The sequence below is a fragment of the Rhinoraja longicauda genome, chromosome 10, assembly GCF_053455715.1.
Source record: "Rhinoraja longicauda isolate Sanriku21f chromosome 10, sRhiLon1.1, whole genome shotgun sequence".
Classification (NCBI taxonomy): domain Eukaryota; kingdom Metazoa; phylum Chordata; class Chondrichthyes; order Rajiformes; family Arhynchobatidae; genus Rhinoraja; species Rhinoraja longicauda.
Window position 1 is genome coordinate 4,595,629 of NC_135962.1, and position 13,605 is coordinate 4,609,233.

A 13,605-nucleotide genomic window follows, 5' to 3' on the forward strand; every position below is an offset into this window, starting at 1 on the left:
TTTATTGACAATATATCTGAAAGTACCAAAAATCATGATTGAATGTTAATGACAATAGATCATTCCTTGAATGAGTTAAGCAAGCCTTTGTGTTTGCAAGTTGGTGATGGAGTGGGCTTTTGTGGAACATTGGTTTATAATTCTTTTGGCTGAGTCAGTTATGCAAAACTAATGGATAATATCTGTAAACATCTTAAACTGTATTCAAATGTATTGGTCTATTTTTGTCACGTGCATTGAGATACAATGACAGGCTTTTGTTGTGTGCTGTCTAATTAAATCAGATAATCCTATACATGAATACAAGCTATACACAAGCACAACAGGTAAAGCAAAAAGATAAATACCAGAGTGCAATGTATAGTTTTTCAGCATTTTTGGCATGACAGTACCAGAGAAGAGGTAGGTTGGAAGATCGGGACTACACACTAGGTTATAGGAGGGGCATTTAGAAGTCTGATGACAAGGGAAAGAAGCCTTTTTCAGAATCTGGTGGTATGTTTTTTTCAAGCCTTTGTATCTTCTGTCAGAGGGCAGTGGGACTCTGGTATGCTTTAGGACTGTACTGCATCCATAATTCTCTGCAATTTCTTGTAGACTTGAGAAGAGTTAGTTTAGAGATTCAGCGTGGAAACTGGCCCTTTGGCCCACCAAGTCTACACCGACCAGTGATCCCTGCATATTAACCCTATCTTACACACACTGGGGACAATTTTACATTTCTACCAACCCAATAAACCTGTACGTCTTTGGAGTGTGGGAAGAAACTGGAGATCCCAAAGAAAACCCACTCAGTCACGGGGAGAAAGTGCAAACTCCGTACAGTCAGTACCCGTAGTCGGGATAGAACCCGAGTCTCTGCCGCTACAAGGCAGCAACTCTACAGCTGCACCACCATGCTACCCAAGTTGCTCCCAAATCAAACTGAGACAACTAGATAGCAAATTTCAACGGTGCATCTGTAGAAGTCTGTAAGGGTTATTGGAGCCATGCCAGACTCAGTCTCTTGAGAAAGTAGAGTCATTGGTTGCTGTTTTGGCTGTAGCTTCAAGTAGTCGATCCAGGACAGATTGTTGTTAATATGTACACCTTGGAACTTGAACCACTCAACCATTCCATTTCAGCATAATTAATGTGTAGGAAAGAGCTGCAGATGCTGGTCTAAAGAAGGGTCTTGACCCGAAACGTCACCCATTCCTTCTCTCCAGAGATGCTGAGTTACTCCAGCATTTCCTGCTGTCCTGCTGAGTTACTCCAGCATTTTCTGTCCACCTTCGGCATAATTAATGTTGATTTAACCCATCACATTTCTTAAAGTCAATAACTAGCTCCTTTGTCTTGATGACATTGAAGGAGAGGTTGTTGTCTTGTGGTCGTGCGATGGGAAGTCAATTGCTTAAATATACACTGCCTGAATTAAAAGGGTCCCTTTTACCAGTGGAAGTGCCAAAGTATGTTTGATTTACAAAGCAGATACACTGCGCAGCTTGCTTTATTCTGGGTAGACACAAAACGCTGGAGTAACTCAGCGGGTCAGGCAGCATCTCAGGTGAGAAGGAATGGGTGATGTTTCGGGTCGAGACCCTTCTGACTGCATCTGCAGTTATTTTCCTACACATCTTGCTTTATTCTGGAATACATTCTGTCCCCGTTATCGTGGACCTTTTTTCCATTATAATAGATTTTGGTTATAGCGAATGGAGCGTACCCATAGTAATCAGACATCGCTGTCTCTGTAAAACACCGGCTATTCGTTACACTGCGGGAGGCTATAGAAATTGACATACAATTGCTTCGATCAACACTTGTGCACTAAAACTCTATTAAATAACGTAACAAACAGCCTTTAGTATTTTTAGGTTGCAGTTACAAAAATATATTTTAACTGTTAAACTGAACTTTGTACACTCAGCAGGTTAGGCAACTTCTTTGGAAGGAGAAATGGAGTAAACATTTAAAGTCAATGTCCCTTCACCCTGAACTTCGGGGGACAGTCGAAGGAGTTTCACGGAGCGGTACAGGGTTTTCTCAACCCACCACATCTCTACCCAACACCCCAGGCCTCCCATTTTACTCATATTCTCTGAATACAGGAAATGGCAGCAGGGGCTCCAGTTATTGGCTTCTGACTTGGCACCTGGGCAGTGATGTCAATGGGGAATAACCCCTAGTGAACAATTGGCAATAACAGACACCATTTCACCTCCCCCCAATGGTCTGTTATAACGAGGGTTATCTGTATTTAACTCAGCAAATAAATAATATTTTTGCAAGAACGTCATCATTAAAAAACAAACACTATCCAGTTACAGAAAGCAATTGCATCAGAATTCTTGCTAATCTCATGGTTGATGGCACTGTAGCCTAAACCTGAAAGTTGTAGGTACAAGTTTCAAGGACCATTGAAGGGCTTGACACGTGATTCAAACTGACACCGCTGTGTATTTGAGGAAGTGTGTCATATGCATTAAACTTGACCCGTTGAAGCTTCATTTCCGTATTCGTATTACTTCATAAGGCTTCATATTATATCTGATCAAATAAATGAACATGATAAAGTCATTGCTTGAGGTGCAGTGAATTCTGCCTGGGTTTTTCCTGTGTTGGTCTAAGGGCTATAATGTTAATTGGAGCCTGAAATTCGTAACACTAAAATTGTAGGTGTCAGTTATACAAAATGCATGCATAATATATCTATTGGAGTTTTAATACGTAATAAAAGTATGCAATGCTCCAAACTGCTAAAGTAGAGTCAATAATTTCTAGAGAAAATGTCTCGAGGGATTTTAAATGATCCTTGAAACCTTGAGATCCTTCACCACTTGAAACAAATCCCACAGTAATGTTCTGTTCAGTTTTGCTGCTTGAACTGGAGTCCTGGTTTAGATGCTTTTATTTTCACAACGAGTTTTACAGGTGGTCCAGCCTCCTTTAATTTTACTGGTGGTCTGGCCTTTAATCCAGACAAAATCATGAGAGCTCAGTTGAAATTCCCTGGGCGGCCACTGATGTCATTGCGTGTAGCATGCATGCGCTCTATTGGGACATGTCCCTCTGACGCGAAAGAGTTATTTGTGACCTTTCATTTCACTGCACATCTTGTATGTGTATGTGACAAATAAACTTGACTTGACTTGACTACATTTGTTGGTGGTAGAACCCAAAGGATTCATATGATCCTTGGATCGAGTTTCCATTCTAGGGTGCTTAAATGCAGCAGACACGCACAATATAAGCCACTAGTGATAGGAAAAAGTAAATGTCCCAGGGTTTGAAAGGCAATTAAATTTACTCCGTATCATATCATGCAAATAAAACTAGCTGGATTACCACCCAGATCACCTTAGGATGGTTTGAAAAGTTTTTTGTGCCTGATGCCCGAGCACACTGCGCACCTGGAGGCCTACCAGAAGATTGCATTATTATTATTATTATTGGCTGAGCTGGATGATCAGCCATGATCATATTGAATGGCGGTGCAGGCTCGAAGGGCTGAATGGCCTCCTCCTGCACCTATTTTCTATGTTCCTATTATTGATATCTGTTCAATTCACCCCAGAACTGAAGTCCTGTGCAAGAGAAATGTTCATACGGTGTATTTCCCACCAAAGTCAAGTCAAGTCAAGTCAATTTTTATTTGTATAGCACATTTAAAAACAACCCACGTTGACCAAAGTGCTGTACATCTGATTAGTTTCCAATGGGAAAAAAATGAAACATACAGTAGCACGCAAACAGTTCACAGCGCCTCCTCAATGAGCCTCAAACGCTAGGGAGTAGAAATAGGTTTTGAGCCTGGACTTAAAGGAGTCGATGGAGGGGGCAGTTCTGATGGGGAGAGGGATGCTGTTCCACAGTCTAGGAGCTGCAACCGCAAAAGCGCGGTCACCCCTGAGCTTAAGCCTAGACCGCGGGATAGTGAGTAGCCCCAAGTCGGCCGACCTGAGGGACCTGGAGTTAGAGAGGGGGGTTAGAAGATTTTTGATGTAGGGGGGGGAGTGTTCATTTAGGGCTTTGTACGTGAATAGGAGGAGCTTGAAGTTGATTCTGTACCGTACAGGGAGCCAGTGGAGAGAGGCCAGAATCGGGGTGATGTGGTCCCTTTTACGGGTACCCGTCAGGAGTCTCGCTGCGGCGTTTTGGACCAGTTGCAGGCGGGACAGGGAAGATTGGCTGATCCCAGTGTATAGGGAGTTGCAGTAGTCTAGGCGGGAGGAAATGAAAGCGTGAATGATTTTTTCTGTGTCGTCGAATTGGAGGAAAGGTTTGATTTTAGCTATGGTTCGAAGTTGGAAGAAGCTGGCTTTTACCACAGCGTTGACTTCATCATCATCATCATATATATACAGCCGGAAACAGGCCTTTTCGGCCCTCCAAGTCCGTGCTGCCCATCTTGCTTATCAAATTTTAATGCAGAGTCAAATATCATGCCGAGGTTTTTGACATGCAGTTTGACTAGGCAGGATAGACTTCCAAGACTGCCTGTTATCAATTTGATGGAGTCGGGGGGGGGCGAATAGGATGACCTCAGACTTGCTCTCATTTAATTGGAGGAAGTTCTGTGCCATCCAACATTTTATGTCCTCAAGGCAGTGTGAGAGGCTGTTTAAGTTTGACTGGTTGTTGGGTTTCAGGGGGAGGTAAAGCTGAGTGTCATCGGCATAGCAGTGGAAAGAAATGCCGTGCCTTTGAATGATTTGGCCAAGGGGGAGCATGTATAGAGAGAAGAGAATGGGGCCTAGGATGGAGCCTTGTGGAACTCCGCAGGAGAGGCTAGCTGGAGCAGAGGAATAACTGCCTATGTTGATGGCGAAACTCCTATCTTTGAGGTACGAAGCGAACCAGCTCAGGGCAGTGCCATCAATGCCAACCGCGTACCGGAGACGGTCAATAAGGATGGTGTGGTGTGTACATTCCTTATCCAACCCCAAGACCATGGACTGTTTCATGAAAAACGTGTCAAATGTGGTAAATGCTGGCAAGACTGACATTTATCAGAGTTTAACATGAAATATGTGCTTTGGTTCATTGTTAGTGTCTGCAAGAAGGTGCAAGTGTCAACAATAAAGAAATGCTGGCATAATTTGTGGCCTGCCTTGACAATGCCTTCACAGGGTTGAATGCGTCTAAGGAGAGAGGTTTCTCATAAGTTGCTTGAGTATGCATAGCGTTGTACGGGACCTGCTGCCATGAGTATAGCAAATAAGTTTAATGAAGAAAGTTGATGGGTGAATTAATCCGTGGGTTCGGGCGATGTACCTTCATGACGGAACAAGAGCTGATGACTTCATTTGCTGAATGAAAAATCAATGCACATAAAACAACTTTGGATAAAATATTTAAAAGCATAGACAAGCAAAATGTGTGTCATTTCGCTGCATCCCATAATACAGCGCCTTCAACTTCTGATTAGCTCTTAATTTCCCGGAATGGCGGGACTGTCATATGTTGAAAGACTGGAGCGACTAGGCTTGTATACACTGGAATTTAGAAGGATGAGAGGGGATCTTATCGAAACGTATAAGATTATTAAGGTGTTGGACACGTTAGAGGCAGGAAACATGTTCCCAGTGTTGGGGGAGTCCAGAACCAGGGGCCACAGTTTAAGAATAAGGGGTAGGCCATTTAGAACTGAGATGAGGAAAAACGTTTTCAGTCAGAGAGTTGTGAATCTGTGGAATTCTCTGCCTCAGAAGGCAGTGGAGGCCAATTCTCTGAATGCATTCAAGAGAGAGCTAGATAGAGCTCTTAAGGATAGCGGAGTCAGGGGGTACGGGGAGAAGGCAGGAATGGGGTACTGATTGAGAATGATCAGTCATGATCACATTGAATGGCTCGAAGGGCCGAACGGCCTCCTCCTGCGTCTATTGTCCTCTAAAATTCGAATAATTGCCACTTTGGAAGTGGTACCACTGGAATATTTACTGTTCAAATAAATCTGTTTCATTTAAACCTGTGCTAATGTCTCTCATCACTCATTTAATTCACGTTTAATTTACATTCTATATTTGTTTTAAGTTTATGGCATTCCATTACGTGACCTCTGTTGGTCTGGCAAAGCACGTAGAATTTGCAAACCGCTGAACCAAGGATGCTGGAAAATCTGGTGGATTTATATTGTATATATCTCATTGGTTACAAAATTCTTTTATGTCATGATATCCCAATGCTTTTGACAGTGCTTGGTTTGAAGGGGCTCATAACAATTAGGCAGCACAGTGATGCAGCGAAAGGAGCTGCAGCTGTACAACTTTGGCGACAGGTTCAGTCCTGACATCCTTTGCTATACAGTACAGTCTGTCGTAGAGCATAAAAACGGGGTTTAACTCATCCATGCTGATCAACATGTCCTATTCTATTGGCCTGCATTTGGCCCGTATCCCTCTAAACCATTCCTATCTCTGTACCAAGTGTCTTCTAAATGTTATTATTTTACCTGGCTCAACTACATCCTCTGGCAGCTCATTCCATATACCGACCACCCTCTCTGTGAAAAGTTACCCCTCAGGTTCCTAATAAATCTTTCCCTTCTCACCGTCAACCTCTGTCGTCTGAAGAAGGGTCTCGATTCGAAACGCCACCCATTCCTTCACTCCAGAAATGCTGCCTGTCCCTCTAAGTTACTCCAGCTTTTTGTGTCTATCTTGGTTTAAACCGGCATCTGCAGTTCCTTCTTACACATTCTGTCCTTTGGTTGTTGATTCTCCTTCTCTGGACAAAAGACTGTGCACTCACCCTATCAATTCTCCTTATGATTTTATACACTTGTACGATCATTCTGTAGCCTCCTGTGCTCCAAGGAATAAAGTTCCAGCTTGCCCAATCTCTCCCCGTAGCTCAGGCCCTCGAAGCCTGAAAACCAAAATACAACACCTTGCACTTAACTGGATTAAAAAACCTTCAGCCCACCTACCCAGTTGATCAAGTCCTGCTGTAATTTTTGATAACCAACTTTTCACTGATTATGATACCATCTACTTTAGTATCATCTGTAAACTTGCTAATCATTCCTTGCACATTCTAAATCTTTGATATGAACCACGAATGGCAATGGGCTCAGCATCAATCCCTGAAGGCCTCCAGTCCTTCCACCATCTCCCTCTGTTTCCTTCCGTGAGGCCAATTCTGTATCCAGGCATCTAGCTCTCCCTTGAAGCCATGCGTTCTAACCTTAGAGCAAACTACCAAGCGGAACCTAATCAAAGGTCTTGCTGAATTCCATATAAACAACATCTATGGCCTTGTCCATGTCAACCTTCTTGGTTATTACTTTAAAAAATGGAACTCAAATTTGCAAGCCATGATCTCTTGTATACAAAACCCTGTTGACTACCTCCAATCAGTCTCTGTCTATCCAAATGCAGAATCTTCTCCAATAACCTATGTACCACAGCTGTTAGCCTCACTGGGCTACAGTACCAGGCTTTTCCTTGTGACTCTTCGTGAATAGAGGCACAACTTTAGCCTCCAGTTATCCGGCATCTCACCAGGGTTTAATAGTGATTCGTATGTCTCCTTCAGGGCTCCTGCAATTTATTTTCTAGCTTTCCACCATGTCCTCGACTATATGATGAGTTGGAGATAGGTCTCCCAGTGTCGAGGTTGTTCTTCCTGTGACATGGTTGGATCCCACTCTGGATTCATCTGTTTCCTTCCATTTCCCAAGACATGCATGATCAATCGCCCCGAGCATGGGGGCAGCTAATGTACATGCGAGGGAGAAAAGGATAAATGGGTGTAGGCAGGTTAAGCAGGACTGATGGGATTTTTCTGACATACACGGGATGGAAAATATGAAAAAAAGTATGTAGATTAGCATTGCTACCTGGCTAGTTTGATGTGCAGCTAAATAAATTTGATGTGCAGCTGTCAAATAAATTGCCTTCCTGTTTATATTTACTTATTCTTCCAATTGTTATTTTATCCCCATATGGCAAGAAATCGAAGCTAGGATATGGGAATTCTGCTGTTGGATGTTGCTGTTTTAGTGGACACTAGATAAATTGGACCCGTTGGGCCCTAAGCTCTCCTGCATTGGTGCAGCACCCTGTCCTCCCCCTCTCTCCCCAACCCCCCCCCCCCTTCCCCATCCCTTCTTTTAAACTTTAAAATGTGAATAACTTTAAAAATATAATACCGATTTCAATAAAACTACTTGCATTATCACTAAAGTGACAATGGTGAGTAAGGTGGGCCTAAAATTGTCGCACTATCATGTACTGTTTTTGCTGGTTCAGTCACAAACAAGATAACAAACGAGAGTTTTAGTATATAGATGGCAAAAAAAGATTTCATTCACTATTATACTGAGAACTGTGAATGTTGTGAGGGTGTCTGGGTGATGATGATTCTGACGGTTTTCTGAATTGTGGAGATTTTGGTGCTAGTTTTCAATTTTTTTTCTTGAAATTTGATGCTGAAGAGTTGAGTTTGTAATAATGTAACTTCAGTCTTCTGAAGCTTTGATGTCAAACTTTCCTATTATCCACAGAACCAACATAAGGCCTGGTTTCTCCTGCATGAGAGGACCTTTCTATGGCAGCAGACCTACTTCAAAGTGAGAATGGGTGTGGTGCAGAGCTGGCAAAGCCCCTACATCTGCAGTACCTGGAACGTGCACTACGACTTGACCCTTTCCTGCGCCAGGCTGCAAGTGCTTTCAATAGATCTATTTCCAGGTAGGCCTTCCATTCATTATGCTTAGGTTGAGACAATGTTATTTTGATTTGTATGTTACTGATGAGAATAGTTTACCTACAGTCATTTAAAGGTGTAAATTATAATGTGTTTATGTTTAGAGATACAGTGTGTAAACATGCCCTTTGGCCCACCGAGTCCATGCCGTTCACATTAGTTCACTGTTATCTCACAATTTACAGAAGTCAATTAACCTACAAACGTGAACGTCTTTGGGATGTGGGAGGAAACCAGAGCACCCGCAGAAAATCCATGGCAACACAGGAACAATGTGCAATCTCCCCATAGACAGCACCCGTATTCAGGATTGAACCTGGGTCTCTGGCGCAGTGAGGTCTACCTCTGCACTCGTGTGCCACCCCAAATAAAATTATGATAGAAACATAGGTGCAGGAGTAGGCCATTTGGCCATTCGAGCCAGCACCGCCATTCAATATGAACATGGCTGATCATCTAAAATCAGTACTCTGTTCCTGCTTTCTCCCCATATCCTTGATTCCTTTAGCCTAAGAGCTAAATGTAATTCTCTCTTGAAAACATCCAGTGAATTGGCCTCCACTGCCTTCTGTGGCAGAGAATTCCACAGATTCACAACTCTCTGGGAACTGTGACCCCTGGTTCTGGACTCCCCCAGTATCGGGAACATTTTTTCTGCTTCTAGCCTGTCCAATCCTTTAAGAATTTTATTTGTTTCTATAAGATCCCCTCTCGTCCGTCTAAATTCCAGTGAATACAAACCCAGTCGGCCCATTCTTTCATCATACGTCAGTCCTGCCAACCCAGGAATTAACCTGGTAAACCTACGCTGCATTTCCTCAATAGCAATAATGTCCTTTCTCAAATTAGGAGACCTAAATTGCACACAATACTCTAGGTCTCACCGGGGCCCTGTACAACTGCAGTAGGACCTCCTTGCTTCTAAATTCAAATCCTCTAGCAATGAAGGCCAACATGCCATTAGCTTTCTTCACTGCCTGCTGTACCTGCATGCTTTCTCTCAGTGACTGATGTACAAGCACACCCAGGTCTTGTTGCACCTCCCCTTTTCCTAATCTGACACCATTCAGATAATAATCTGCCTTCCTGTTCTTGCCACCAAAGTGGATAACCTCGCATTTATACACATTATACTGCATCTGCCATGCTTCTGCCCACTCACCCAACCTATCCAAATCACCCTGCAGCCTCATAGCATTCTCATCGCAGCTCACACGACCACCCATGTTGCGCCAAAAACCTTTGTCACAGGCATTACACCTTAAGAAAATAGTAAATCCATACTTAAAACAGCTAATTGTTGCTAGAGATCTTACGTTTCTAATTCATTTGTAAATCTTCAGAATGCCGGCTGATATGTTGTTGGGGGCAGGACTGTAGTGGAGCTCTGTCAGATGGAGATTTGAGATAAGAATGTATAATGTTTTAAGCTTATGAACTTCTTCATGGAATAATGCGATTCACAAATGTAGATTATACTGAAAACTGAAATGTATTCACTACCATTTGTTTGCAGGAAACCTCTTTCCTGGCACTTAGTTCCAGCAGTCAATTTTACACTAAGATTCCTCCCTCATGCTTAATGCTCAAGGCTTTTGGAGTTCCAATAATTTCATTCATTTCTGCAGTGAATGTTCCTACAGCTACTTGGGAGTTATTCATCATGTCAATCATGTCTGAGTTTAAAAGCGAAAGCAAGTCCTACCTTTGTAAATATTCAATCTGGCCCGAAAGTTGCCAATCTCTTTTTGTGTGGTGGACTTGGATTTCTGGTTCATGCCTACTGAACTCTTGAGGCGAGGAATGGGAATTCTCTTCATGCCATCTCAATGCTTCAATTCTATGAGAAGTTGACTGAGTGAAGTGGTGAGGATTTGCATTTGAGCGGTTCAAATAAAAAAATTCTGTCAACATTTTTATGTTTCATTGATCTCTGTATAAAATGTTCGTGATTGGTGATATGAACAGGGAGAAATTTTAAGAACTTAGGATGGGACGTGATAGGGTGCTAATTGTTCTTAGTGTTGTACATGCTGCACCTGTTTCATTAAAAAGTATAAGGAGAGATATATTGTCAACTGGATGCTTTGTTAATATTGTGGGCTGTTTCTTTTAGCCGTTTGTAATGCTTTTTGCAGTTTCAGCTTCAAATACCAAATATTGTTATTTGTAGCTAATCTTGTGTGGATTTGTTACGAGCAAGGCTGAACATGACAGATTTCATCAGGTTATTTTGCATCTTGTTTTAAACTTTTTTTTAACTTGTATACCTGCAGTTTATTCCCATGACAATAAGCTTGTTTGTTGTTTTGCCACTTAGTATACTATGGAGTAATATTTCCACTAGTGGGAGAATCTAGGACTCGAGGTCATAGGCTCAGAATTAAAGGATGTTCCTTTAGGAAGGAGATGAGGAGGAATTTCTTTAGTCAGAGGGTGGTGAATCTGGCATTCTTTGTCATAGAAGATTAGAGGCCTAGTCAACGGATATTTTTAAGATCGAGATAGATAAATTCTTGATTAGTACGGGTGTCAGGGGTTATGGGGAGATGGCAGGAGAATGGGATTAGGAGGGAGAGATAGACCAGCCATTGAATGGCAGAGTAGTCTTGATGGGCCAAATGGCCTAATTCTGCTGCTATCACTTATGGCCTTATAAACTGGCATGTCTTGGGTACATAGGAGAAACCTGGAGATCATGGTGAAAACCAGGTCACAGGAAACATGCAAGCTGTACACAGCTCACAATTGAACCTGGGTCTCTGAAGCTGAGTCAGCTAACTGCTACACCAGCATGCCGCCCACCTGTTGTGATTCATTCCATAGTGATGATTCAAGGTGCCAACTTGGTAGCAAGGGGTTGCTGCTTTGCACATAAGCGACGTTTTATTTGCACAGTGTGGTGGGTGTTTGGAACATACTGCCAGGGGTAGTGGTGGAGTGGAGGCAGATACAACTGTGGCATTTAAGAAGCTTTTACATAAGCACATGGATATGCAGGGAATGGATGGATATGGAACACGTGCACGCAGAGGAGATTGGTTTAACTTGACTTCATGTTGGGCACAGATGTTGTGGGCCTAAGGGCCTGGTCCTGTGCTGTACTGTTCTATGTTCGATAAGGCAGAGTAATTTGCTATTTTTTGATGATGAATACCAAATCATCATCTCATGAATGAAACTTCTTTTTCCATACAAGTGTTTCATACGATATGATAGAACTTTATTTATCCCAGGAGGGAAATTAATCTGCCATGAAATTAAAGTGATGAGTGGAAAGGCTTTGGGGATGTGCAAAGATTGAGGAGCTGGGGGGAGGGGGGGGGGAGAGTGAGGGGAGTCGGTCAAAGTCTACCCCATGACAGAAGTAGGGGGGGGGGGTTGTAAAGTTTGATAGCCACAGGGGAGAAGGATCCCATTTTAAACATCCCTTTCTGAATGCTTCTCCATTCATGGAGTCATGGGTCAAGGTATCCCTTGAGTTTGAGACTGAGAATGACCCTCAACATTTCCTTCCTGTTTTGGAACCCCTTGTTTTGGCGAGTTTAGTGTGTCTGGAATCAAGCTTGCAGATGGCGAGGACCACCCACGGATGGCAATTGAGCATGATCAGAGCCTAGAATGTTCTGGCAGAGCAGTGCTAATGTTGGTTTGGCTATCTTGCCAATGAATTGAGTGTTTTTGGGGTAGTTCAATACGTTACATAGATACATAGACAATAGGTGCAGGAGGAGGCCATTCAGCCCTTCGAGCCAGCACCGCCATTCAGTGTGATCATGGCTGATCATCCACAATCAGTACCCCGCTCCTGCCTTCTCCCCATATCCCTTGATTCCACTAGCCCAAAGAGCTGTATCTAACTCTCTTTAATACATCCAGTGAATCGACCTCCACTACCTTCAGTGGCAGAGAATTCCACAGATTCACAACTCTCTGGGTGAAAAAGTTTTTCCTCATCTCAGTCCTAAATGGCCTACCCCTTATTCTTAAACTGTGGCCCCTGGTTCTGGACTTCCCCAACTTCAGGGACATGTTTCCTGCATCTAGCCTGTCCAACCCCTTAATAATTTATATGTTTCTATGAGATCCCTGATAAGTTCAACTGATAACATCACAGAAGTATTCCCACTCCAAGTTTTCTTTATGTGTAGGAAGGAACTGCAGATGCTGGTTTAAACCGAAGATAGACCCAAAAAGCTGAAGTAACTCAGTGGGTCTCTGGAGAGAAGGAATGGGTGATGTTTTGGGTCGAGATCCTTTTTTATACTTCAGGGAAGACCTCTATACATCTCTCCAGAGATGCTGCCTGTTCTGCTGAGCTATTCCAGCATTTTGTGCCTATCCCAGTTTTCTTTCAGTTGAGTTGAGTTTAGTTTAGTTTTATCATCCTTTATCATCATTACTTTTTTGCATATCTTTAATTTATTTGTTCTATATCTCTCTATATCACCGTTATGCACAGGTGGACAAGTGATGGTCTTCGCATCATGTTTGGCGTTGAGCTGACCTCTGCAGGTTTTCCATGTCTCAGAAGCACAGAGATATTCAGATTAGTTTGTTATCTACACAATGTTTGTGGTATCTATTGTTGGACAGGATGTGCATTGTGGTAATCTGTTGGGGCACCGAGGCAGTAGTAGAGGAGGATCCGAGCTGTGATGTTGCCTGTGTCACACAGGATAATCTCTCTGTGATATCATTTGTTTCCTTGAAGATGGTGACAATCGTTGGGGCCTGTGAAATCTTTGGCATAGTAGAGGAGGGTGATAAACTTGTGAGTTGATGCCCTAATTAATAACTTGAGATTTGTCCATTCTGACCTACCGTATTTGTTCTCCAACTGTAATATGGCCTAGTCAAGCTTTTATAAGAGTCAGAGAGCTACACAGAACAGAAATAGAACCTTCGGCC

At 42.8% G+C, this 13,605-nt stretch overlaps 1 protein-coding gene across 4 annotated transcripts in view; it reads left to right on the top strand.

Annotated features, from left to right (window-relative positions):
* The window catches only part of ino80 (INO80 complex ATPase subunit), a 144,467-nt gene that overhangs the window by 23,669 nt on the left and 107,193 nt on the right, over positions 1-13,605 (top strand). For all 4 annotated transcript variants that reach the window (XM_078406099.1, XM_078406102.1, XM_078406101.1 and 1 more), the window contains exon 2: positions 8,492-8,678. In XM_078406099.1, coding sequence (XP_078262225.1) covers positions 8,536-8,678 — 143 coding nt within the window. In that variant the 5' untranslated portion in view covers positions 8,492-8,535. The remainder of the gene's footprint in view (positions 1-8,491; positions 8,679-13,605) is intronic.